At 40.8% G+C, this 27,894-nt stretch overlaps 1 protein-coding gene and 1 long non-coding RNA gene across 5 annotated transcripts; one reads left to right on the plus strand and one right to left on the minus strand.

The window, feature by feature from the left end:
* Nucleotides 1–2,547: 2,547 nt before the first annotated feature.
* Nucleotides 2,548–27,283, minus strand: LOC144988416 (uncharacterized). The gene is made up of 5 exons (XR_013652332.1): nucleotides 27,049–27,283; nucleotides 3,394–3,561; nucleotides 3,104–3,233; nucleotides 2,916–2,988; nucleotides 2,548–2,779 (listed from the first exon to the last, which is right to left on the minus strand). It is a non-coding gene; the product is annotated as an uncharacterized LOC144988416 (long non-coding RNA).
* LOC105357795 (uncharacterized) lies at nucleotides 10,707–24,179 on the plus strand. Of its 4 annotated transcripts, none has more exons than XM_023950224.2 (12): nucleotides 10,711–14,469; nucleotides 15,683–15,729; nucleotides 16,613–16,702; nucleotides 16,878–17,018; nucleotides 17,144–17,334; nucleotides 17,449–17,585; nucleotides 17,704–17,797; nucleotides 18,007–18,342; nucleotides 18,418–18,476; nucleotides 18,702–18,832; nucleotides 18,977–19,104; nucleotides 21,121–24,179. In XM_023950224.2, exons 3-12 carry the CDS (start codon nucleotides 16,621–16,623, stop codon nucleotides 21,445–21,447), a joined length of 1,626 nt encoding a protein of 541 aa, XP_023805992.1. In that variant the 5' UTR covers nucleotides 10,711–14,469; nucleotides 15,683–15,729; nucleotides 16,613–16,620; the 3' UTR covers nucleotides 21,448–24,179. The 4 variants fall into 4 exon arrangements, 3 of the variants coding, with proteins under 3 accessions (XP_023805992.1, XP_078794909.1, XP_078794908.1); XM_078938783.1 differs by lacking the exon at nucleotides 15,683–15,729 and having other exon boundaries at nucleotides 10,711–14,023; nucleotides 14,402–14,469; XR_013652331.1 differs by having other exon boundaries at nucleotides 10,707–14,023; nucleotides 14,402–14,469; nucleotides 18,007–18,832.
* Nucleotides 27,284–27,894: the final 611 nt, after the last annotated feature.

Below are 27,894 nucleotides of genomic sequence, written 5' to 3' on the forward strand. Positions count from 1 at the left end.
AGGAGCTTGCTGTTCTCGTGTCTCGTCATCTGTTCCGATTACATGGCCTTCCTCTGAACATCACGTCTGATCGTGGTCCACAATTCATTGCTGCCTTCTTGGGACTAAGGTTAGTCTCAGTTCAGGCTTCCATCTTCAGACCAACGGCCAGGTAGAGCGGTGCAACCAGGATAGAAACAACCTTACGAGCCATGTGTAGCAAGAACCCCAGGACTTGGTCTTCTCAGCTTCCTTGGGCTGAGTATTCCCACAACACCCTCATCAATTCATCTGGTTTCTCCCCCTTTCAAGCAGCTTACGGCTATCAACCCCCTCTATTTCCCCATCAGGAACTGTTGGCCTCCTCTGTTGGTCCTGCAGCTTTCGTGAGGCGCTGTCAGCGAACCTGGAGGATATATAGGCACGAACTCCTTCGGAACCAGGAGAGGTTCACTAGAGTGGCTAATCGTCGGCGGTCTGCGGCTCCGAAGTTCCAGGGTGGGGGACAAGGTTTGGCTTTCTTCTGCTGATGTTCCCTTAAAAGGAGGGTGCAAGAAACTGCTGCCTCGCTACATCGGACCTTACTCCATCACTCAAGTAATCAACCCTAAGGCTGTGAAACTGAACCTGCCACGCTCTCTAAAGATCCACCCCGTGTTTCATGTCAGCAAGATCAAGCCAGCCAGAGACTCTCCTCTTCAACCCGCTCCAGCTTCTCCTCCAGCTCCTCGTTTCATAGATGGCGGCCCGGTTTACACCGTCAAGACACTCCTCGCCTCCAGAAGAGTGGGTAGAGGGATACAGTACCTTGTGGACTGGGAGGGATATGGTCCTGCGGATCGCCAATGGGTCCCTGACCGTTTCATTGTTGATCGGAACCTGGTCACACGTTTCCATCGTGACCATCCCAGTCAACCCCGTCGTCCGTCTGGTAGCCGGACGTGGGGGGGGGGATTATGTTATGTAATGGTTTTCCTTTGCTCTACTGTGACCTCTCCTGGAGGCCCTCCCTTTCCTGAGGCCTGCTTTGAGACTCACAGGTGTATCTCATTATGATTAAGGTTCCTATTTAAGGTTTGAGTTTCTGTTGTACTGTGTCTAAGCGTCTTTTTGGACTTGCTCTTTCGAGTTTGCTGTTTTTTGCTCTCGGCATTAAAAGCCCTTTTTTGGATTTAGAATCTGAGTTTTTGTCTTTCCTGCTCTTGGTTTTTTTTCCCTGGGTATCCCCGTGACATTCTTAGGCTCAATGTTTTACTCTGTAAAATTGCAAAACAAATCTGAGCCAACAAACAGTTTGTGCTCTGCATGAATGGAAAACCTTGCAGCAGAATATTGGCCGTAAGGTGAAAGCTGTATTCTGTCATTTTGTTCTGATATTGGGAACCCAAAAACATTTTGCTCAAAGATATATGTGTCCTAAACTCGGGTGTAAAAATCCTCCATTTTTTAAAGGACCTATTTCATGCCTTTGTTAAGCCTTTCCATTTCAAATTAAAAAAAAAAATTACAGCTAGCTCAGCCTAGGAAGCAGGTGAGGGTGTTAAATTCATCTTAAAGTTTACTTATAAAGCACTTTTAATATAAAAACATACTTCATAATGCTGTACATATAAGAACAAACACACCAATATAAAAACAAAAATATTCTCTCCAAAAGCCAAGTTCCATGACCGGGGTTTTGGGGCCGCCGAGGCAACCACTTTCGACTGCCCCCCAAATCACATTGCACCAGCCCCTTTTGAGGTCTCCTACAGGGAGTGGGCCCATGGGAGAGTGGTCCCACATCGCGGAGAGCTCGGAGTACAGCCGCTTCTCCTCCACATTAAATTGATAGAACCAGTTGAGGTGGCTCGGGCATCTAGTCCGGATGCCTCCTGGAAGCCTCCCCGGGGAGGTGTTCCGGGCATGTCCCACTGGGCGGAGGCCCTGGGGAAGATCCAGAACATGCTGGAGAGACTACGTCTCTGGGCTGGCCCATAAACCTCCCAGGGTCCCCCAAAGAGGAGCTGGAGGAAGTGACCGGGGAGAGGGAAGTCTGAGCATCTGTGCTTAGACTGCTGCCCCACGACCCGCTCCCAGGTGAGTGGAGGAAGATGGATGGATGGATGGAGGGATGGATCTTTTTTCTGTCTCTTCTCCAAACGTTGTCTCAGCCATGTCTCTCTCTTACCCCCGCAGGCTTTTGCAAGTTTGGTTTTTGAAAACCTACACTCCCTTCATGTGGCAGGTCAGCCCTTTGGGTTAAGAACTTCGACCCCCAGTCCACACTGTTTCTCTGTCTAAGCTGCTTCCTGATTACTAGAGTTTGGGTGTTTTGCTGGTGTCCGTGCAGCTCTTTCTGTAGAAAAGAGGATGTTCGGTTTTGCTCCCACAGTTCCTCAGATCCGTTGTGTTTACAGCTTTCCAAACATTCAGACATTTCTCATAGGCTTTGCAGATTTGTGGTCAGCTGTTTCCCTGAAAACTATGTTAGCGTTTGTTGTCTTAGTTTTGTCTGTGTGAGTCCCCCCCCCCCCCCCGCCCCTCATGTTCTTCCAGATAAAAATAACCATCATGCATGGAGACCAATGACCCTTAATCACAGTTTATTCAGAAATGTGTCTTCCAGGTTTAAAAAAAACATACCTTACAAAAAAGATAAATAATATTAAATAAATAGAATAAATGTTTTTCCATGTATAAATAACTCAAGAGTTAGAAATCTGATAGTCTCTTTGCCACAGTGATAAACAGAACCTCAGGAATAATTGGATTTGACGGCTCTTCAGTGATGGTCTCAGTCACGGCAGCTTAAGCCAAGCTGCAACCCAGAAGAAAAAAAACAACATTTACAGTTATTGAAGAACATCACATGAAGTTTCTTGTGCAGTTTTCACTCAAATCAACCAAAATATCAATAAATAATGATAATATCATGTTTTTGGGTCAGAACTCACCTTTTTTATGCGATTTATAAACAATCTGGATTTTGGTTTGATGCAATGTTGAGTCCCATCATGGCCAATAGCTCTGCATGAGGGAAAAGTAAATGTTTTCATCAGAGTTCAACAGACTTTTATCCCTTTTCTTTAACGGTCTGAATGGAAGACAATGGATTAATGCAGACAGCATCTGTAGTTCTTACATAAAGAAGTGATAGCTGCATCCTTTGAAGGGAGTTAGTCTGTAACACTCTTTGACACCGCCATGATCCAGTTTTTGATCTTTAGGATAACAGCACGGCCGACCAACGAAAGCGCATTCTGCTGCAGGGACTGAACATGACAAACATCACTGTCTTCAACATTAATTGACATCAATCCAACATTAATATAACTTTGCTTCCACTTCTACGTAAATATCCAGTCAGTCCTGGAATCCTGGTGGTTACAGTAGCTGTAGGCTTTGAAGCAGCTTCGACACGTTGAGTTTTACCTTGCAGAGCTACAAGGACGGTCACAGCAGCAAGGCTGAGCAGAAACATCTGGCTGGCTGAGAGAGACATGGTAGAATTCAAAGTGGAGCTGAAGTTGGACCTGCAGATGCTGTGAGCGTCTGTCCATGTGTGCTGAGCAGAGGAGCGCAGTCTTTTATGCTGAAGAGCTGCGTGAAAAAAGAGGAAGTCAACACGTCAGGATGGAAAACGCCAATCAGAAAAACCGTGACCAGATGAACACTCATGCCTTCGAGTCCTGAGAAGCTGGTGCTTTGTGTCTGAGAGTTGACCATTTTTGGTGCTGCCCTCAGTTCACCGTCACTTGCAGATTGTCATTCAATGATGAGTGGGACCTTTCCTGTCATACAAGTCATGTGTGGATGCGCCCAAAAAAGGGAAAAAGGTCATCTCCTCAATCTCAGTCAGGGAAGAATATTCATACAATAGGGTTGAATGTTTTTCTCAGTCAGAAATGTTCAAATATGGAATTTTAGCAAAGTTTGTGTTGCAGTAACACAAAAGACACTAAGAAGTTTGATGACTTGTCTGACATTGCAGCAGAGAGTTTCTATGCTGGATGTCCTTCTTGACCCCAGCCTGTATTTTTTAGGGTCCAGGGAGACCCAGATAGGCAGCAGTGCAAAGGCTCTTGCCTTAGGACCCTCACTGCATTTGAGCTCATTCACAGTCCTACATCCAGCCAAGTCAGCCATCAGGCTTTGACATGTCCAAGTCATGAGAGAACAGCTGCTTTAGTTGAAGCAGGGAGCCTGAACGGGGGGGGGGGGGGGGGGGGGGGTGGCTGACTGGAAGTCAGTCATTTTTCTGTGAGACATAGGAATTGAATGACACAGTGAGGCGGTCCCACACAGCTCTCCAAAATTAACCTGTGATTAACAAAGGTAGTATTTTTAGCCTCTGCTGTCCCCTCATGAAACCCAAACACAACTGCTGTTACCTCTGCAGCTCTTTGAGGTGTTACTCATGGAAAGATGACAACGTAGTTCTGTGCTGGAACACGTGCAATAAACACAGAAGAAGAGTCCCATTCTAGCGCCTCCGTCTATGACTTCATCTACTGGCTAAATTATATATAGGATCAGAATTCAATGACTCAGAATCCCATTTTTTTACAACTTGAATCAAAGAACAAAGAGAAGATAAAACATGTAAAGTTCTGTTAAAGCCTTCCAGCCTGAAACAGGAAGTACGTTGGTCCTCTGCACATTTCTACACAGGAAGCAAAAAATGAGCGGGTTGTGAAAACGGCAGATTTCACAACACATCTTTTCACGCCGTTTCTTTCTGTCATGCTGCACAGGAACTCCTCTGTGTTATGCGTTTCATGTTTCACCTTTTGCATGGTCCAAACATTTTCTGATTGGACTGCATTCAGAGTCAGAAAGGTGATGGATCTTCTTTCTGCTTCTGGTGCTTGGCTCTGATTCTCCTCCATTCAGCATGTCTGTGTGAATTTCAGCAAATGAAATCTTCAAATGTTCAGCTCATTGAGGAGATGATCTCTGTCTTTAGCATCTTGGTAGGAACTCTTATTGCTGTCTTTCCAATGAACAGGAAGCTTTAGATTTTCAACTGAAACAACTTCTGGACCTTTTCAGCCCTGAAAGAAATTCTAACATTTATTTGTTCATCTCTTGGTGGATTTTCAGCTACGTCTCAATGATCTTTAAATGTTTACATGGAGGATTTGAAATTCAGTTTATGACTAAAGTCAATGAAGAATCTCCTCCAACTATTGTGTCTTCCCACAGATTTGGAGCCAGGGTCTCTGTTCAGACTGTAAAGTCTGGTTTAGGCACGGCACTCTACACCTTACTCACAACCTTTTGACATTTGCTGTAGTGTTTGATCCACATATGTTCAAAATAGGAAACTCTCCGCCCCTCTCATTTTTAATAGTCAAAGGGGGAATTTGTTCAACTTATAGGTGGGTGTTGTCATGGTTACTGTGAAAGGAGATTGGAGGTCTCTACTTAACAAGAACTTTTTTCTCACAGATGTGATATTATCCGCTGATCAAAAATACACTTCTGACTTTTCTTTTCCCTCCAACCTGAGACAAACGTTCTCTTTCTCCTCTGTATTTCTGTCATTTTAAATCAGAAGTTTTTCTCTTTAAATCAAACCTTCATCTGCACTCATCATCATCATCATCAAAGTATTTTGAGATGGGAGACATGCTCAGCACTCATTTATGACTCCAAAGGTTGAAATTCAAGCTTTCAAATCATGTAGGTTTTTGAAAACATGAACACACGTCTTACAGTCACCACTGAGCCACAGATCGATGGAAATCCAGTTCAACGCAACGTTGAGTTTGATTCTTTACCTCCTGATTTATTTCACACAAAGACTTTTGTCTGAAAAACTCTGATCTTCAAAGCTGGTTTCTTCTGTTTAGCAGCTTCACAAAGTGGAAACTTTCATGAAGATCTGACCTCTGGTTCAAAACAGACCCAGCTTTTTGGGGGGGTTCAGCCATTGATTCCCACAGAGGGGAGTGTTGTTCAGGACCTGCAGGTGTGTCTGTCCAAAAACGATGCAATACTTTCAGTCTGCAGTCTAATGCACATCTAGATCTTCTGAGGTTAATCCCATTCTAAGGAGACATTTGGGACGTATTTCTGCTTTTTCCAGCTCCATCCAAGTACTTCTCCTCACATCTGTGGTACTGAAAGCATCATTTGATCATTTAATGGACAACAGTGGCTGGACAACAAGCTGGACTGGACGAGCAACACGGGGCAGCTGTACAAGAAGGCCCAGAGCAGGATGTACTTCTTGAGGAGGTTAAGATCCTTCAACATCTGCAAGAAGCTCCTTGGGATCTTCTACCAGTCTGTGGTCGCCAGCGCTCTAACGTATGCTGTGGTGTGCTGGGGGGGGAGCACCTCAAAGACAGACTTCTCCAGGCTGGAGAAGCTGATCAGGCGGGCTGGTTCTGTGGTTGGCACAAGGCTGGACCCTCTGGCTACTGTGGCAGAGAGAAGGACACTCAAAAAACTAACGGGTATCCTGGACAATGCCAGCCACCCTCTGCACACGACCATCAGTAGCCAGAGAAGCACCTTCAGCAAGAGGCTGCTCCTCCCAACGTGCAGGACAAATAGACTGAGGAACTCCTTTGTCCCCAGGGCCATCAAACTCTTTAACCACCACTTGGGAGGGGGTGTGGGACAGAAAGGAAAGGGCCTTGATTGACTTTCTTAAATGCTGTTTTGCAGAAATGTAAACTGTCTTTACTGTTTTTACTTTTCTGATTATGTCTAATAGTGCTGTATGCGATGGAGATGTCAATTTCCATGCGGGAACCTCCCAAATGGATAAATAAAGTTGTCTATCTATCTATCTATCTATCTATCTATCTATCTATCTATCTATCTATCTATCTATCTATCTATTGAAGGAAAGAGAATCGTCCGTTTTTGGGTTCTTTCCATCCATGCGTGTTCGATAGTCGAGAGTGGTAAAACAAACAAGGATTCAACCGGTTTAAAAATACACGGAGTTTATTTCCCTGACAATAGTTCTAAAGCACAGATTAAAACATTAATGCAGATATATCTGGATTCTCAAGTAAAGATCTACTGACGCACAAGTTACATGCGAATTACTCGTAGATTTTCCTAAGAACAATGGAAAACTTTGAAAACAGTCTTTTTAAGATGTGTTTGAATCTCCGCCTTCCGGAAAGATCATGGTCGCTGGTCCTCCGCCCCTGGTCCCTCTGATTCGTCAGCTGATAGCCCGCCTGCTTCCTCTGGCCAATAGCTGACGATTGCCAGCTTCGGATCCGCTCCGCCTCTCGGGGGCCCATTTCACCGGCGCACACAGTCCGATGATCAAGAGAGTCCCCATCTGGTCAGAGTAAATCATTCCTGGACAACCCAAGGTTCCTTTACCGGTATCCAGAGCAAAGGTCAGCTCCAACCTCCACATGAGAACACGAATCTGAACACTTTCCCAAGGATAAGGTGTTCAACCCAGATAGTAGAAATGTAGTCCATGACATATTTATTGCATCTCTGGAAACTCCTAGATTTGCACAAAGAAGTCCTAGTTGCTGCTGCAACTACAAAGCACAAGTGAAGGTCACTGGAGAATAAGTCCTGATGAGTTCAAAATGAGTTCACTTCACACTAAAGATAAAGCTATAACATAATGAAGAATAAGATATTAAAACATACATTTTCTACATTTCCCTCTCTTGATCACACAAAGTGTGATCACCTAAAAGACTTAACACTACAACACTCAAAAACAACAAAACATTACAAACCTAACCTAACCTGACAGCTGTGGTCTAAAGCCCGCACAATCTGGAACACAAAATATTTCAAAGGAGTTAGGCGTCCATGCATGAACGTGCGAGCGAAACCTGTCTGGAGCATCAGTTAAACATTCAGTGTGTAGTCTGACAGGAAAAGTCTCGCGACGGTTCCGTGCTCCTGCGACAACCACCCCTAAGGATGCCCATGCTTACAAGATCGACCTAACCCCTTGGCACAATGTCATTAAGTAAAGTTACATAGTACAAAAACTAAAGAGGTAAACAAGGTAAATAAAACAAATTCAAAGTCTAATTCAGTGTAAGTCAAAGTCGAATAGTAAAACAGCATAACCGTAAAAAAGATAACAGTTCCTGTAAAGCAAAAGAACACCTGGAATTAAGGGGGAGGAAAGCGAGACATGTTAAGGCAGAACAAAATCACACAGATGACTAAAAGAAAAACAGAATTGTTAAACATAACAGCAAGCGTAATTCAGGAAATTACTTCCATCTCCTCCATGGGGTCCCATTGGAGGGGCTGTGATACATTGTTCTACCTAAATAAGAATAGCAATACGTAAAATGCAACAAAATCCAAAAGGTCCTTCAGGGCCTCGAACACTCGCGTCCTTCTGTATGTCCCACAAGCGCTGACCAGCTTGGACCAGGCATCCTATGAACTTCTCAATAAACCTGGTAATTAGAGATCTGATACAGAAGATACAACAGAACAGCGTGAAAGAGCTTGGAGTGTCCACACATACGTACCTTCTCCCCAAGATGAATCTGCTGTGGATCTAAATATTGATTAGCGTTAGGGTCAGGAACTTTAAAATAAAAAAAAACGATAACCAAAAACCATATCAGAAAAACAAAACACAAGACACAATGAGCTACGAATCATGTTACGCCTGCGCAGGGTAGAGCAGCAAATGTGATTGAAAAAGTCCATCAATGTTTCTCTTCTGAAAGGTCTGCTCCTCCTCGCGCTGTCATTATGAACACAAGTGGGGAAGAAACAAATTCAAGACAAAAAGAAAAGTTCATTAGAGACAGTCGTATGACTGCCTTATCAACCCAGGACAGTGTCGTAAAACTTCCTCATCCGTGCCCAGGATGAATGAACGAGAGGAACACACACACAAAGCTGTAGAAAAAGTGAAAAAGGTCTATCTGAGTTACCATTTAAACATCCCTTCTAAACAAATACATTTAAATGATAATAATAAAACAATTTCCTTAAGACTCCCTAATGTCCATCTCCCTCTCTTGGAGTGGAAACATTGCAGAGTCAAACAGAGATAAGGCACAAACACAAAACCAGATTAATTGAAAGGAAAAATATAAATTGATTAAAAATAGAAATTGAACATAAAATAGGAGAACAACAGACAGATCAGTGCACCGTTCAGATTAACAGGCGTCCCGTCCACGGTCCTGTGAAAGGCAAGATCACAAGGTGAAGAAATGAAACCACTTATTGTCGTTGCCTTGGAGCCGTGAGGTCTGTCACACCCTTGTCGTTTAGCATTGACCTCAAGGGGTAGTAGGTTCCACAAAACAAAGAAGAAAATGTCTTCCATAACCACAAAGACTCAAGAAAACCATCATTTCTCTTACTGTCTCTGGACATTTATGCTGCAAAACAGACTTTCTATGCTCCGTAGACATTGAAGAACCTGTGCTGGAAACAGTTGTACCTAAAAATGGGACTTCCCTTCTGCAACGTTGCAAATTCCTGTTAGACACTTCAAAACCCAAATCAAACAACGTCAAAAGAAGATCTTTCATTACTTGCAGGCAGATTTCCACAGTCGGTGCTGTTAGCAGGAGATAATCAACCTACATCAAAAACACAACCCTCTAATAGCATAATATCCTGTCGGAGAAACTTTAAAAAGTCATTGAAAATGCCAGGAGAATTTCTAAATCCTTGTGGCAAGCGTGTGTACTGCAAGCGGACACCTTGAAAGGCGAATAGATGTCTGCTATTTTCATGTAATGGAATGCAAAAGAAAGCACTTGCTAAAGCAATAGCAGTGAACCACACACAAACCACACACATTGTGGGGTTAAAGTTGAAAGCATGCGTTGTGGATCAGGCACAGGGAGGACTGGAGTAATGATGACTTCACTAACAGCCCTTAAATCATGTGCCATGCGATAAGTTTTATTACCTACTTGTAAAACCGGTCTCAAAGGAGTAAACTGTGAAAAATACGAATGCTCAATTACACCAGAGTTCCACAAACCAATCAGAATTTCCTTCATCTGCATCCTTCACTCAGCTGCACTGAGATCTAAAAACATTTGCTCCTGCAGTTACCTGAATCTCCACCGGGGAAGCGGTGGAGCATGAACAAACATCAAATGAACCTCTTGACCATGAAGCATCAGAGAGCGTTTTTAACATCACCTCTGCATCTTCATGATCTGTCTTCTATCTGCTGCGATGACTGACGATGTAGAAATGCTCCAGAACTGTGGAGTTAGTCCTTGAATGCCAAGTTATCCTGTACATTTTTATTGAGGGAGAGAAGTGAACACCTGAAAAATCACAATTTAGACAGTTGTTTTGTTTACAACCCTCTCCGTCATGGGTCTGAGTTGCCGAGCCTCATGACCAGGGGAGTGCTAATTCTATGTGCGATACAGGTGTGACTAACTTCCGGTATCATTGCAAATGTGAGTGTGTGAATGCAAAGTAAACTATATACCCTTTTGACCAATATATATGTCAGTGTAGTTTAAATGCCACGTATGGCTGTCTACCTGATGAAATGCTTCTCGGTACAGTTGATCATCTTCTCTGTCATAATAGAATGTGCAGTTCAGGTCATCGGAGGCGGAAAAATATTGCTTCTAGGACAGGACTCATGGCATCCAAACCCGAAATACATGGACACACCTGGCGTTTCAGGGCCCTCTGGATCCAGCAGGTGTCAGCAGTAGGGGTTGCCTGTGGGGTGTGGCATGGCATCCAGTCTGAAAGAATGATGGCTCCTGTTTTGACAAAAACGTTCCGTCCCAACAGATTCACAGGTGTGTGTGGTGAATGCACAAATGAATGTTCCACCATCTGGTCAAGTCAGTTGGATGGTCTTTTGCCGGGTTTGAGGAGTCATATGTTCATTTGTCAGAGCTGATGGAGGCAACCGGCAGTTTATAGAGGAACACATTGCACCAGTGTCCATTCATGGAGTTACCTCTGAGCTTGAAAGGGACCATGGCTCCTACATCACCAAGTGGTATTGTCCGACTTGTCACCTGTGGTCTTCGCCACAGTGGAGGAGCTTGGAGCGGTCGTGGGTGCTGTTCGTGTCCTCTGCTCCTGGTCTGTGCATTCTGCTGTTGGGTACCTTGTTGTGGGCAGTCGTTGCCATATGTCCTGAGCGCCACAGATGCCATTTCCAGCTGCTGCTGGGGGTCCCTGGGTGGCTCACGCCTTCCAGGAGGGGATACCCGTCCTCCTGTCCTGGCCTCCGATACCTGAACATTGCTACAGGTCCTGAGGGTATTTAAACTCATCATGTTACGTGCTTTTTTTTTTTAAACACCTTCATTATCCAGAGTGGATTTTTCCTGCAGTGTAAATGACTGTTTTTCAGTTGTTCAACTCCTCCCTTTGTCCTTTTTCTTCAAATGTGCTCTGCAGTGATGAATCAGATGTATTTTAAATCGACTCTTATCACCTCGCAGACGCTCCGATGCATTCTCCATGCATGCAGTCATGGCTTCATTTGATCAGCGGAGCTGACCTGAGGGTCAGACCCTCCTAACACGGCTCCTTCCTGTGAAGCCAAAGAACTGAGAAATGCTCTTTTTGTCACTCACCCAATGAAGCAGAGGGGGTTTTCTGTGTAAAGATTTATGAGGTCTCAGGACGGCTCTGCTCTGCGCCTTTCCTGCAACATTAAAGCTATGTGCTGCTTGGAAAAAACATGTTGTTACTGCAGATGTTGTTAAAGCAGATTTGTTACTGTCATGCTTTCTTTTCACCATCACCAACTCTATGGATGCTAAAGTTGGTTAATCAATGATGAAAATCAGCAAAGGAAAAAAACCTTAAACTTTTCTCTGAACTATATGACGGATGTGGAGCCAAATCTTTGAAAAATACATTGTTTTAGATGCATACTGGCAGCTAATCATTCACTTTTAATCCAGAAACAAAGACAATTTGTTTTGACTTACCATTAAGGACTTGCTGTCCTACAAAAAGAATTCTGAGAAGTGCTAAAAGCAACAAAATTCCACAATTTAAGCTTTTCCTTATTTAACTAAAAACACAATTCAGACTCTAAACCACAACAGGTTCGTTAAAACACAGACAATCAATACGCAGACAATAACTTTTAACCGTTTTCTCAAAACCACACCAAAAGACATAACACAACAAATTAGGCACCTTACAGATAAACAAGATAAACCATTTCACTGAAATGAATCGTTTATCACTAGCATTAACATTCATGTTCTCCCTTCTTCTGTTCTACTAGAACCAGCACCTTTCCTTACCATACTTTTCTGTGTCCACAGACCCTCTATCACTTCCAATGCCATTCATTTCTACTTTAATTCACTGCTTTGTCCTTTCCCCATTCTGTACAACATCCACTTACACTGTCTTCAAACTATAATTACATCAAAACATGGGATCTGCTGCAAACTATCTTTAAACACCAATAAATCCTTTAACACCAACACTAAGTAATCTGAGAAATATCAAAACATATAAACATATAAAATAAATTAAACATTGCAAACATTCTTTTAAAGGGAGTCCGGATCTAAACCAACAAATACTTACAATTAGTGTCAATAACATTACTTTTTAGCAAAACTTAACTAAATCATGGTAATTAGGAATTACAAAATAAAGTAGAGACATTTATTCAAAATAAGAAAACCGAAATAATTGCAAAATCATTTTACACAAAATATATTGGACCGATATTATCTTACTGTGTTTTAGAAAGATTTGCCCAACTTTAGGCAAATTCCAGAGAAAGTTAGGCTACGTTCGACAGAGGCAGAACAGAGACTGTTGCTGCAGGCTGCAGCTGCAGTCAAGCTGCTGTTGTGGCTGAAACTTCCATCGGAAGCGCTGCTCATAGACTCCTTTCTACTTAAAAATCTTTTTCGTCGAACTAAGACCACTGAAATTTGTTTTTATCGACGTCTTACAACCGAGGTCATGACCACACTCAATAACTACGATGTCAGTTGTTGTTTTACCTCAAATTAGATTGCAAACTCTTCAGCTTTGTTCCGTGAAAGTTTAGCGCAGGTTGAACATTTCGGTCTGCATGGACGCCGTCACGCCGACCACATGGTACAAACAAAGCCAATCAGCGCTGTCGACACATTTGAAAGAAACTAAAACGTCCCGTTATTGGCTAATTCGAAACAAGATGGCCACGTCCATAGAGAAAACATTTCACACAGAAACATGGAAAATAAAGCCAAAATTCGCTACTTTCAAACAGTTTTTCATCCCATACTTTCCAAAATCTCATGCATACATTTCATTCATAAGCAGTCACGTCTCCAAAATCTCATACATTCAGTCCGTTCATCAGCGATCACGTCTGTATTGTCATCAGTCAGTCGTCAAGTCATGTTGTCGTTTTTGTCCTGACAAAATGCACAATTTTCCTCATCTTCTGTCAAATTCAGCGCTCATGTTTATTTTGAATCCTTCTTTGGTTTCTCTCCGCGTATAAAAAAATAATTTGTAGAGGCCGAAGCCTCCTTGGTGTTTCCGAAAATCCTAGACGCGCAAAATTAGTTCCTATAATAACTCTGTTTTTCGTAAGGGATTTCTTAACAGGTTGAACAGACACAAACCTAGTCAATTTGCTGCTTTCCAAATATCACAAGCTCCCAATTTGCCAACGTTCAATTTTGTACAGGCCGAACAGACGAAAAACCTGCATAATTATAATTGTCCAATTTTTCAAAATCTTTTACTGCCGCCCAAAGTGTATATTTTGCCACACAGCAAATTCTCCAGTGTCATATTTTTGTAGTCAAACTGACCATACTCTTTCAGAGTTATTACAACAACAGCGAGTGTAAGGCCCCACCCCCATTTTCCAAGTGTTGGTGTTAATACTCGGAGTTAAAATGCTCAGAGTAAAAATTACTCTGTGGGGTGAAAAACATGCAGTGTAAAATCTTGACATTTCCCACAGAGCTCATTCAACACCAGCATAAAGTTAAATTCCCGCCAGTGGTTGTGACGTTGACTGGGTAAAGACAGAGAACGGCCATTGCAGGTGGAACCGTCTTTTCAGCCGACCTCATACATATTATTGAATCATTGAAACACACCGGTAAGCTAGTTGTTCACAACTCTGTTATTTAGCATTGAAGTTTAAAAAGTATTTGGACTTAAAGTAAGATTGCATTTTTCTATAGCTGCTTTGGTTTTTTTGAAGATTTTGTTTCACTATGTTAACCTGCATGCGTTGAAAAAGCAGATTCTGGCCTAATGCTTCAAACATGTTTTTAGTTAATTTATTTTAAATTTAAATTTATTTAAATTATTTTATAACATTTCGTTCTTCCTAATTAATTCAAGTAATTCAAACGTTTATAGTTTTCTCTTAAAAACAACGTCATTAAATTGGTGAATATGACAAAAGAAAAAGTTCATCCAATATTCGATGATGTCACCTGACTTGCGCATGTGCATGCATCCGCCATTCTAGGAGCAGCAGCGCGTTCGTCAGTTTCACAGCAGATGTGGGAGCGGTGGAAATAACATTGTCTGACTACGGTAAGTGAAATTTTCGAACTTTTTTGTGGTTTTGCTTTAATATAATCTTCTAAATATGCTTTGACATTCGACAACAAAGTTACAACAAGGCCTCGTGGTTTTGTTTTAGCCAGCAAATTCATTTGCGCCTTGTTGCTCTGTTGAGCTAAACTTTAAGCTAGCTTGTTTTTGCAGACTCACTGCAAAGAAGCTTAGGTTGCGTTTTTAAAATGATTAGTGATACTTTAATACACCGAAAGTAGCGGCATGTGTTTTAATAATTGCCACAACTATACCATATAAATGTGATCACCAAGCTTGAACTATATCGGTTTACGGTTATGTCGGCAATTCTTGAAATTGATCGGCGGTCGCCCGGGCGGATCTAGGTTGCAAACTAGAACTCCTCGCAATTTTTTCTGTTACTCGTTTTTTTTAAGACTAAAAGTCGTATTTCCATGTAAAGTTGATGAAACTAACACGAGAGTGCCTATAACTGTATTGACTATATAATACGCCCGTGTAGAAAACGCTAGAAGAAAGCGTGTGGGGGTGGGGTTAACCAACTTGCAGCTGCAGGGAACGTGAACAGGTGGAGGGGGGGTGGGGGTGGGTGGAGTCACCCCTTATGATTCCAGACCGCACAATACCGCTGCTGCTTCTAAGTTAATACATAAATGGTTTTTATTCATAAAAATAACATATTTTGTCAGGTTATTTGATTATTTAAAGTAAAAAAGAGGAAAAACGGGAACAAATCTCCATCAAAATGAATGCGTTTTCATCATCTCAATTTGATGACTTTGAGTGTTACTCAACTGTGTAAGATTGTGGGTAATGGATGAAAGATCAAACGAAGCATCAGTTTAGGAAGAGAAGGAAAGAGGAAGAAAAACACCCCAAAGATACAGTTATGCGGGGGGGGGGGGGGGGGGGGGGTTACAAAATTAGTGCATTTTTACATAAAAATCATTTATTTGTTTAAATATTTAATTACCAGCATCATATTTGCCATTAAGAGTAAAATTTTGAGGACAGAGTAGCAAATTTAAGTGCTAAGCTAGATTGAAGGACCCACAGCATCAGAAGAGGGTGGCAAAAAGACCCCCCCCCCCCCAGGGTTTAGCACCCAAATTTATGTGTGTATGTTGGAAATGAAACACAAATTTTTTGCTGAACTCTTTCTTTTTAATAATAATAATTATTTTTATTTGTTTATTTATTTATTTTACAGATTTTGTCATCCATTCACATTGCTTCCTCAAGTCTGGCTATTATTTGGTAAGTATCCTTAACATTGAATTGGTTTTACAAAGGTGTTTCTTAGTCATTTTAAATTACTCAATTTTGTTTGTAGTCTTTCCATTTGTTTGTCCAGTTATGTAGTACAGAGGTAGTTAGACTGTCAGAAATTCTTAAACATTACAGAAATTCTTAAACATAAGTTAAAACAGTCATTTTGGGCGTGGTCACCGTAAAGTGCATATATTGTTAAATGTGTTCCACTGGCAACCTGGCATTTAAATGATAATAATACTACTAATAGAAAGTTGTAGAACCCATAGAATATATATTGGATGAAAAGGCCAATGCTGCATTCACACCGGACACTAGTCTCGAGTCAAATTTACATTTGCTGCCTCTATTTTCGACGGCTGTCCGTGGTCCAGTTGAAACCTTTTTCCAGGGGGTAAAAAACTCGAGGATTGTTTTATTGTTGTCTAAATGAATATAAGAATAACATCATAAGCCCATGGAGCTATGACGACACCTGCTCTCTGTCTGCTGGCTAGCGTTGCGGGCTCGATCACTCTATATTGGAATTTTTTTCTTTTTAATTTTTTCCAACCTGCTGATCGAGTCACTCAAAACGTCACGTGCCAAAGCGGATTCCCTGCTGCAAGGACAAGATCGTGCCTGAACATTGACTTAACATTGAAACCTGACGCCCTTGATGTGCGAAACAATTTTCATTGTGCTCTGTGGTCTGGTTTTGATGTGTATCATGTTATATGGGTGATTACTATAGGCCACATATTTTTAATATTCTTTGTTGTTCATTTTGATTTTTTTTTTTCTTCTCTCCAAAGTATTATGACAACTGTTGCCACTGTCCCAACAGCTGTGTGTTCTTAATGCTAATAAAATTTTGATATGTTTACAGATGCCAACATGTTGATTAAAACAAAAATAAATAATGACCAGAAATATGTCAAGATCAGTGAGCCAAGTTTGGAGGAATTCTTGAATTCTGGTAAGCCATCAATCACAAACTGAGAAACTAAAGAAATTAATTACCTGTTTATTAGTCCAACGTTGTCTTAAAATGTGTGAAACTTTATTAATTTAGGCCTTTATGGTTAATAGTTGTTTAAAAAAAATCAGCATTTTAATTAACATTTTTTAATTATTTGATTTATTTCCTGTAGCTTTTTTGAAGTTCTCCATTCCACCTGTCAGTGAAGGAGTCAGAGTTTATGATGAATCAGGAACTGAGGTGGATGCAGAGGTCTTTGCAGAAGTTGCACAGCTTCCCAATGCTGGTGTATTTACCATTCAATTTAACAGTGGTAATGTTTTCTACCTGTTATGTACAAGTAGTAATGTAGTAGTAGTAGTAATTTAAGAGCAAGTTAACTTTGTTTTGTGAGTGAAAAAGGTTTATTTCTCAATCTGTGTTCCATTCTTTTGGTAGGTTCTCTGGTTCCCATTTTGACTGCATCCACACAAGACTTAACCAGTTCACAACAGAATGTTTCATCATGCAGTTCAAATAATACAGTGGTTCTCGAACTTTCTGTGTGCGATTCTGATGATACAATCATCTTGGATGAGGATTGTTTCCCTTCAAGAAAACGACAGAAGACAAATGAAGATGCTAAACAAGTAAGTTAATGTTGGTTGATTCATTTGTTCAATGTAGCCTGAGATGTATTCACTCATTTGATGAAAACTCTTTAATTTGAGGAGTTGCTTTCCTATTTTTGTTCCTTTTTAAAGGTTGTTGAATTGGCTTTGACCAAGAAACCAGGTGGAGACCTAATTGTTAGGGAATACAGCCGTACAAAAAGTCTGACTGATTCCTCACGCCGACAGATGATTAACATTCTTGCTGCAGATATGACTGAGATTCATGGGTAATGTGGATGTTTGTTCCAAGCACCTTTCTGCCAAGTATTAGGGGAAATATTGGCGCCACATATACATCATTTTGGGACTGGAAAATCTAAATTAATTTGTTTTACTCCTTCTCAGGATGGCACCACCACGGCATGTAAGAGAGATGTATGCTCGAGGCATAGTTCAGATGTTCCCTTACCTAATGGATCCATTTTCCAAAAATGGATATGTAAGTTCCAATTCTATAACTAACATTTTTACAATATGCCCTTTTCGAGGGTAAGGTCTCTTAGCCACCAATACTAAGTTTAATCACTCAAAATAAGACCAATTAGGCCAACCCAAATAAAGACTAAAATATGATTAGAAATTGGAATAACTTGATGCAATGCAGACTATAAAAAGTAAAATGCTTACTTCTTGTTTTTAATTTGAAAGGAGCATTTTTACGATCCTGAAAGTGGCACAGGGTACTTGGCGTGGAGGCTCAAAACCATACAAAGGAATAGTTCATCACAAAGCAGAAGAGCACCACATCAGCTGGCTGGTGGAGGGCCGTTGGCTAGAAGAAATGCATCTTTTCAGTCAGAGATCACCCTGACTGAAGAGCAATGCAAGGAGGCAATATCGTTTATGAAGTATTCATCTGATGAAGACATCATAAAGCAGAAAATGAAGATGACATTTGAGTATCGTCACAATATGGTTCACAGTAAAGATAAATCCTCAGATGTCTTGACTGAATTTCCATGCTTCAAAGACATCAAAGGGCTGGTAAGTAAATATTTAAACAAATAAATGATCTTGATGTAAAAATGCACTAGTAACTGTTGGCATGTCTTATTAAAGATTGAGCAAGACTTCATTTTGCAGTTTAGAGACGAGGTGGCTGCCAAGTTTTTAGAAAGGTCAGTCTTAAACCCTGCAGTCCATATGACAAAAAAAAAAAAACCTCCCGGTTTGAAAATTATCACAAGATGAAAAGAAAAAAAAAAAAAATCCCATCATCTTATAAAAACACTCATCGGCCTATTCTCTATTGTGTGAACAACAAGGCAACAAAACCTTGATTTTTGACCAGGTTTATATGCTTGGATTTCTAATGTATAGGGGTCTATTTTCTTCCTATAAAGGTGGCCTACTGTTTTCAAGCAGAAGGTCATCCAGCAGAGTAAGGCTCTCCCCTCCTCAAGCAACCTTGAAGATCTGATCTACTGTGCAGAAGCTACATCACTTCAAGAAGAGGATGACATTATTGCTTCCGGTAGTTATATTATTATTTTTTTAGCTAACATTTCTTTGCAGCACTTAGCTGTTTTTCACGTTTTTTTTCTTTCTTCTGTCAGCATAAAGACTTGTTAAAATGTATTAGTCAGCCATTATATAATCAACTTTTTATATTGTGCAGGATGGGACAGTGATTTATCTTCAGTCATTCTCCTGCTTCACCTGATTCCTCCAACAGCCCAGGGGCGCAAAAGGCCAGGCAAGGTTTCTGCATCTCAAGCTGAGAAACATCTTGTTGTCTTTAAGAAGGTTAGTATTAGTATATTGTTGTGTGATTTCTTTCCTCACTCCCTTTTAAGACAGGTGGGGTGATTAGACATTTGCTTGGGTAGTTCGAGGTAAATGCATTTGTTTTCCCTGATCATTATGTAAGCATAATTAAATAAAGTTAATTGGTTGAATGCTATAAAGCAGGAGTGTCAAACTCCAGGCCTCAAGGGCCGACCTCCTGCATGTTTTTCAGAAATCCTGTCTTATCTGCTATTGATTACCTGGATCAGGTGTGTTTAGCCAATAAGGAGCTTCAATGGAAGGTTGGTTAGAAAACATGCAGGACACTGGCCCTTGAGGCCTGGGGGGTATTCCAGGAAGCATATTTAAACTAGCCTGACTTTGAGCCTGAACTCTGGCTGAAATCCGCCTGAACTTGCTTACTCTGGGTATGTCGGTTCCAAAAGACCGGATATGAGTTGGCGTAATTACGCTCGACTTGGTAACCCTGGGTTAACGCACGGTACATAAAGACATTCTCAATAGATCGCCGATTTCTGGAGTCACCATGGAAACACGTGGAGAAAAAAAAAGAAAGCGCGACACTTGAGACGGAAGTGAGACGGAGTCTGAGATTTTAATAACGGCGGATAGAAATTATAAGTCCATCAAAAAAGTAACACGGCTGAAAGATAATTTAGTTAAATTTATTCAAACTCAATAATTGTTTATACAACTCAAATTTACGTATTTATCTAACTAAATGTCACATTACTTCATCAATCTTTTTTCCATCTTAATTACTTATATTTCTTGAACTTTCATATGTCTAAGTTTGAGCCGGCAGATATGCTCATTTTTTAACAATAAAAAGAACGGAAAAAAATGCACGGAGTGCAAAAATTCATCACAGAATATTCCATTACTGACATAACAGGTTTGGGTGGTAGAGGTGCTATATAAACTCATCATCCTCTACTTTACTCTCACTCATGGTGCAGAGACTTAAGCATAGTAGGACAAAATAGCTCGGCCAAACACGGTGAAACACGGTAAAACAGCTATACAACTAAACACATTTTGTAAAAAACCCACACTTAAACCCAAATCCGTCCAGACAGGCAAAGGGAATGATATCCCAGAATCCCTTGCGGTGCCGATTTAACAGCAGCATCAAAGTTACACCTACTTAATTGAATTAATTTGAATAAAAGGAAAATAATTGTCTGAAAACTATGTGTTATTTTTAAGGTGACCTAACAAAAAAATGATTTATCTTAACTGAAGCAAATAATTAAGTTAGATCAAAGTAAAAAAGTTTATCTTTCCAACATCCATATGTGGTCTTATCACCCTCTCATGGTGGAAAAAGTATTATCTGAGCTTCTTCATCCACTAAATCATCTTCAAATGGACACGCCATGCTGCTTCACCTCTCTGTAAACAAACTAATCTTCAACTAAACCTGCTCCGGACCAGGTTATGTTCAGAGCATGAGTTGCCATGGCAACTTGACCTACCCTGAAACATACCTCCATTTCTGGAACCGAAAGCTGAGGTTATCAACTTCCTTAGCCTCAAACTTATTGTGGGAGCTAGCATAACCTGCTCTCTGGAATACCCCCCTGGAGTTTGACACATGTGCTATAAAGCATTCAACCGTTGTTTTTGTTTTTCTCTTTATTTCTTTAAGTTCTGCCATTTTTTGGCACTTAACTCCTACAATATTTCAGCTATTGGCTTTTGGTCCTTCAAATCCTTGAACTTTCCAAGACATTCCAGGATTTCCGGGATTTTTGCTTACATGGGGAATCCTTGAAAACCTTTGCTTCTTTCTATGGTGCAGAAGCTCGCTGGTCCAATACCCAGCGCTCGCATTTTTCACAAAAATATATTTTTTTGTCCTCGTGCCATTTTCACTACAAGTATGGTCAACTTTGATAAAAAAAAATGTGTTTTGTTTTTTGTTGCCAATAATTACCCTTAAAGTTTATTTTTTTCTCCTGGAAATGCAGCTCCTTCATGTTGTAATTGTTTAATCTTCTTCATCTTCAGAGTGGAACAAGCATCCAAGAACATGTTGATGCCGTTGCCAACACCACTCAACCCTATCTGCTTGCGATTGGTACAAAGAAGAGCAGAGTCCAGGATTTCTTCATTGTTCTTGACAAGCAGGTCATTCCGTGCAAGTCAACCAGTTCACTTGGAGCTGTTGATGAACTCTTTAAAGCACACTTTGTTTTTGGTACGCTGTACAGTCAGATGCTCCACAACATGTACACCTTCATACAGACAACTGTCTACAATATTGATGTTGCCCAAGTTCAAGAGAGCCCACGTGTGGCAGAGATCAGGGCCAGAATACTACAGTCTACAGACTAGTTAAGAAATAGTCACACAAACAGAACAGGCTAAAAATTTAACTGCATTGTTTTCAGATATCATTAGCATTTGACATTGTTATTTGACCTATTTTTTTGTTATGAGATTGATATGTTTTGTTTGCCGTGTTCATTTTGTAAATGTCAACAATCTGGTTAGGCATATGCGTTTAATTCATGGTTTTTATAGTGGCAAAGCACTTCGTTTGAAATGTGCTCAGCCTGGATGTTGTCATGTTTTTGGAACTTTCTCTGGTTTTAGAAAGCATTTGCTTACTAAACATTGTGAGCAAACTGAGCCTGAAGAGGAATCAGTTGACACTGTAGACAGTGATGTTAGAAATGACTCTCAGTTAGCAATAAACGAAAATACGGCCAGTATTTCTCAAGTTGTGCCTGTATCTGACAGAAGTACTCTTGACTTATGTGCATCTGCTATTGCGCAACTTCAGGTTGCTGGTGTAGCCCAGTCGACTTTAAATGGCTTTGTGTCATCAATGGAAGAGGTTGTTATGGACATACAGAGTCAAGCAAAAGCCACAGCTTTGAAATGTTTAGCACCACAAGACAAACGTTTGAAAATTAAAGTTGAAAAAAGTTTTGAAAAACTTGAAAACCCTTTTACGTCTTTCAATTCGGAAACAAAACGAAGCAACTATTTTCAACAGAAATGGAAAACTGTTGAACCAGTTGAAAAAGTTCTTGGTGTCAGATTGGAGAACCGAAGAAACAGATCTAGTGGGACTTACAAACAGGTTATTGTGACTGATAAATTTGCATATGTTCCAATTCTAGAGACACTGCAGTCTATTATCAGAAATCCAAATTTTGCACATATGCTGACATCTAGCCATCTTTCCAAGGATGGGGTATACTTTGACATACAGGATGGGCTCTATGTGAAGAGCCATCCGCTTTTTTCAAAAAAAGACTTTGCCTTTCTCATTCAGTTATTTTACGATGAATTTGAGACTGCTAATCCACTTGGGTCCAAAAAGGGTATACATAAATTAGGGGGTATATATTTTACATTGAGAAATTTTCCACCAAAATTAAATTCATCTTTAGTCAACATACATTTGTGTGCACTTTTTCATGCTCAAGATATCAAAACATATGGTTTTAACACCATCCTTGAGCCAATCATCAGTGATCTGAAGGTGCTTGAAACTTGTGGAATTACATCTCCCATGTTTCAAAGTCCTGTTCGTGGTAGCATTGTCCAAGTCACAGGGGACAATCTTGGTCTTCATGGAATATTTGGGTTTGTTGAGTCATTTAGTGCTCATTACTGCTGTCGTTTTTGTGTCACTGAGAAAAGTGAATTTCAGTCTGTGTTCTGTGAAAATGAAAGCATCATAGTCCGTACAAAAGACATGCACGCAGAGCATTGCTGTACTCTACAGACAAATCCACAACTACCTCATTTTTACGGTGTGAAGCGTTCGAGTCTGTTGAATACTTTGCAGTTTTTTGACACGGCAGATAATCTTTCTGTTGATGTGATGCATGACATTTTGGAGGGAGTTGCACAGTTTGAGGTAAAACTTATATTGGAATATGTACAGCAAAACTTCCTAACAGCAAAAGAACTGTCTGGTAGAACAGAGTCTTTTAACTATGGCCACACGGAGCGACGAAATCGTCCTCCTGCTGTCAAGTTGTTTGATGGTAGTAATGACTTGGGCTTGAATGCAATACAGTCATGGTGTTTGCTGCGCAATATGCCATTGATATTTGGTGATTTAGTGCAGAAAGGCAATGAGTACTGGCATCTTTTATTATTGCTTCTCCAGATAGTTGGTATTGTATTTGCTCCGGTTATAACAGATGGTATGACTATCTTTTTGAAACACCTAATCGTGGAGCATCATCAGCTTTTTAAACATCTGTTTCCTTCCAGAAACCTCTTGCCTAAACATCACTTCATGATACACTATCCACGATGTATAAGAAATATTGGACCGATTCTACACATATGGTCAATGCGTTATGAGGCAAAACACAACTTTTTTAAAACCCAACTGAAAAGTTTCAAAAATATCACCAAGACTTTGGCTAAAAGGCACCAAAGATACATGGCCTTGCATTGGGAAGCTTTTAGTCATTTCAGATTAGTGGTTGGTCCAGAAAAAATGTTTTGGCTTCAAGATTTGAAAGAGGGTCCTGAAATTGCTGACAAATTAAACACAGCAATATCCACTAATGTTCTGTCAGTGAAGTGGGTGAAACACAATGGAACTGAATATAAACCTGGCCTAATAGTTTGTGTTGAGGTAGCTAATGAGATGCCAGTATTTTATAAAATCCACACAATTTTTGTCAAGGATGAGCAAGTTGTTCTAGCTCTTTCTGGTGTCGAAACTGTTTGTTTTGATGAACATTACCATGCATTCAAAATACTGTTAAAGCCTTTCCAGATTGTGACAGTGTTAAATATTCAGGACTTGTTCTACTATAAACCAATGGATGTTCAAATGACATATGGACCCTCAGATACCTCAATGTATGTGGTTCCGTATTGCCATCTAATGCAAGTGTGAGTGGTGTTAAGGCATTTGGACTTTACCTTGGACGTTTTTCTTTATTTCCTCCACTATATTTGGACTTAATAGTCAAGGGTCTCTTTCTACTCTTTCAGTGGTAATTTGTGTCCAACTGGGTGACATTTAAAGTGAATTGTTTTAAATTGAATGTTTTTATTCTCAAATTCTAATAAAGACCTTTTGTGACTATGTGTTCTTTTTTTCTGCCGATATTCTTAGTGTTCAACTTTAAGCATTAGTACAATTTTGCAGAGAATTGCCTTTTAGTTTAAAAAATTTTAACACTGCAGATATTGGGCAAAAATTGACACTGAATGAACTCGATGAGCAGTGTCAATTTTAACACTTGTGTGGGATGCGTTTAAAGGAGTTAATTGTCAATAACAAAACTGTAATTGTAATTTTTAACCAACACTGTGGGTGTTAATTTTTGTCAAAGTGTAAAAATGATTCAACACTTTTTATTGTTAAATGTGAACAGAGAGTGTCAATTATTAACACCCAAAAGAGTTATGTTAACTCTGAAAATTCTACACTGTCTACAGTGTCACTTTAACTCTGAGCCAGATAAGGACCGTATGTTATCTGGCTCAGAGTTAGAATCAACTCTTTAAGTGTTGCATTAACACTTCTGTTTTTACTGTGCACCGTTCAATTCGCTGTTCTAGGGAGGGTGAACCCAACACTTATTTACTGGGGTGCGCTCGCCCGTTCGTTCGTATAGGGTACACTGTGCCACCCATACAATCGACTTCTCCTTTAATTTGAGATCATCAATACGCAGACTTTACAAAAGGCTCTGCTCACCATGATTATGAATGAGGCCTCTGAAGAAGTCGACCGCATGGCAGGAAGCATCCCCAGACTTTACGTCGGAAGTCTCAGAAATCTCGTAATAAGCCACTATGATGTGGTCCAACCGGTCTGGTCCGCGTTTCCTATTCACCCCCGACTTCACGTATCGGGGTCACCAAATTGAAGGAAAGAGAATCGTCCGTTTTTGGGTTCTTTCCATCCATGCGTGTTCGATAGTCGAGAGTGGTAAAACAAACAAGGATTCAACCGGTTTAAAAATACACGGAGTTTATTTCCCTGACAATAGTTCTAAAGCACAGATTAAAACATTAATGCAGATATATCTGGATTCTCAAGTAAAGATCTACTGACGCACAAGTTACATGCGAATTACTCGTAGATTTTCCTAAGAACAATGGAAAACTTTGAAAACAGTCTTTTTAAGATGTGTTTGAATCTCCGCCTTCCGGAAAGATCATGGTCGCTGGTCCTCCGCCCCTGGTCCCTCTGATTCGTCAGCTGATAGCCCGCCTGCTTCCTCTGGCCAATAGCTGACGATTGCCAGCTTCGGATCCGCTCCGCCTCTCGGGGGCCCATTTCACCGGCGCACACAGTCCGATGATCAAGAGAGTCCCCATCTGGTCAGAGTAAATCATTCCTGGACAACCCAAGGTTCCTTTACCGGTATCCAGAGCAAAGGTCAGCTCCAACCTCCACATGAGAACACGAATCTGAACACTTTCCCAAGGATAAGGTGTTCAACCCAGATAGTAGAAATGTAGTCCATGACATATTTATTGCATCTCTGGAAACTCCTAGATTTGCACAAAGAAGTCCTAGTTGCTGCTGCAACTACAAAGCACAAGTGAAGGTCACTGGAGAATAAGTCCTGATGAGTTCAAAATGAGTTCACTTCACACTAAAGATAAAGCTATAACATAATGAAGAATAAGATATTAAAACATACATTTTCTACACTATCTATCTATCTATCTATCTATCTATCTATCTATCTATCTATCTATCTATCTATCTATCTATCTATCTATCTATCTATCTATCTATCTATCTATCTATCTATCTATCTATCTATCTATCTATCTATCTATCTATCTATCTATCTTTATTTCAATCTACTCTCTGTTCAGCATCACTCATCATTTCTGCTTAGATTTCCTGTTTTTTTTGTAATTCAGATTTTTGTAGGTAACAGCTGAACTTTTGCTGGGATCACGGATTTGATAAATCATTGTTTGATCCTTGATTTTTTTAGTTCCAGCAAGATTGCAGTTTTTCATTTGATAACATTTTTATAGAGCTGTCAGTGAAGAAGACAGCATTACTGACAGAAACATTTCAAACTAAGACGAGGACCAAGAAGCAGGTGGAGATGTGATGGAAAAACCAAGGAGCCACAAACAGGAAGGTGACTTTCCAAAAAAACACTTTGGAAACCAACCACAACATTCAGAAACCTGTGAACTGTGAGGGTTCCCTAAGCAGCAACCAGCAGCCAGCAACAACAAACAGCAATCCACCCCAGTCCATGATGGTAGAGCCAAAACCTGGGCTGGAACAAAGTCAGAGACGTGGAAGATCAGTGATCAGACTAAGTCAACACGGAGCGGATCCAAAGGAACATGCTCCTTGGACAGCTGCTTCCAATGCCTCCCATCCTCCCTTGACCCACAGCTTTCCTGTCACACTCCATCTGTCTCAGTAGGCTGAGTCCTTTGGATTCTGGTGCTTTCATCATCTCTGGAACCTTTCAGAGGTTTTGGCCCCCCATGACCAGAATACTGCGCTGTCTGTCAGCTGCTCTTCTCAGCATCCCAATAACCACAGCTGACCTTGAACAAGGGTTTACTGTGATGAAAAAGATGGAGGGAGAGCGGCGCTCTGCGTGCAGAGAGTTTGTATTCACGTACACTAGAGGTTGTGTGCAAACATCAGATAAAGGAACTGAGAAGATCCAGATGAGTCTGCAAACCACAGCAATGATGAGGACGTTTTTCTGACTGGAAGGAGGATCTAAGATGAACGAATGGTTAGAATGTGGTTCATTATTAGAACCATTCTTGAGATTCTGTTCAAATATTCTCAAATGTTGCAGTTCAAATGGCTGTAAGATAAACACACACAGAGAAAGCATCTGCACTGATGAAAATGTGTCACAAACGTTGGCTGAAGGGTCTGAACCATAGACTGTATATAGAGATGGACACAGCTGGCTGTGATGTCACACATAGGAAGGTCCTTACCTCCTGTTCCAGCCAAATGAAGCCTATTGAGTCGCCATTTATCCACAATACAGGCGCCGCCATTTGGAGTTAGTCGACAGTGATTGGTCCGAGTCGGTCTGAGTCAGCGTTTCTATGGCAACGACTGTTGCCAATCAGGAGTGAGTTGTTCGAAGTCCACACCCCTTCCACTAAAGGCGGCTCGAGATAATCTGTCAATCAAACATTGTGAACATTTGAGGTGGGGTCCAGCGGGCACCACATCTTTTACTGAGCCATCTGATTGGTTCATAACTTGAATAACATGCGATAAAGAAAAGAAAAAGAGTAATAGCTGGTCATTTCTCTATAGAAGTCTATGGGATTTTGGGCCCTTGGATGGGGGTGATCACTCAGTCCAGTTCCTATTTACAGTCAATGGTCTGAACAGGAGTAACCCTTCTGCTATCCTAGCCACTTTACCATTGGGATTTGGGTCATCTAGACCAGTGGTCCCCAGCCTTTTTTTGGAGCCACGTTCCGGTATGACGTCACACCAGGTTTTCACTGACCAGTCTTTTTTTTTCCAATAAACTTTATTTCACATTTTTCACTTTAACGGACCGGCCTGTAAGATGTTGGCGGAGGATTACTGTAGCAACGCCACGCAAAAGGAGTAACAGATACGTGACAACACGAGCTTTAATTTTGACACGCATGGATACAACATTGCACAGGTGTCATGGTCCTCTCCCCTTCCCTCACTCATGGTGCAAAAAGGAAGTACTGTCTATTAAATGTAGCTTTCTTTTTTTTGGAAGTTGAAGGCTCCTCTTCTTTCTCCGGGCTGGGCCTTTTCCCCTTGACAAAGAACCTTTCCAAAGACGT

The sequence above is a fragment of the Oryzias latipes genome, chromosome 20, assembly GCF_053564925.1.
Source record: "Oryzias latipes strain Hd-rR chromosome 20, Olatipes_Hd-rR_3.1".
In the NCBI taxonomy this organism is placed as follows: domain Eukaryota; kingdom Metazoa; phylum Chordata; class Actinopteri; order Beloniformes; family Adrianichthyidae; genus Oryzias; species Oryzias latipes.

Excerpts from the sequence above, each read along its gene's own strand:
- LOC105357795 (XM_023950224.2), top strand. The coding sequence starts at position 16,621 with ATGTTGATTAAAACAAAAATAAATAATGACCAGAAATATGTCAAGATC. Across the intron at positions 17,019-17,143 it reads TACCATTCAATTTAACAGTG|GTTCTCTGGTTCCCATTTTG; the intron begins GTAATGTTTTCT and ends TTCTTTTGGTAG. Across the intron at positions 18,343-18,417 it reads TCAAAGACATCAAAGGGCTG|ATTGAGCAAGACTTCATTTT; the intron begins GTAAGTAAATAT and ends GTCTTATTAAAG.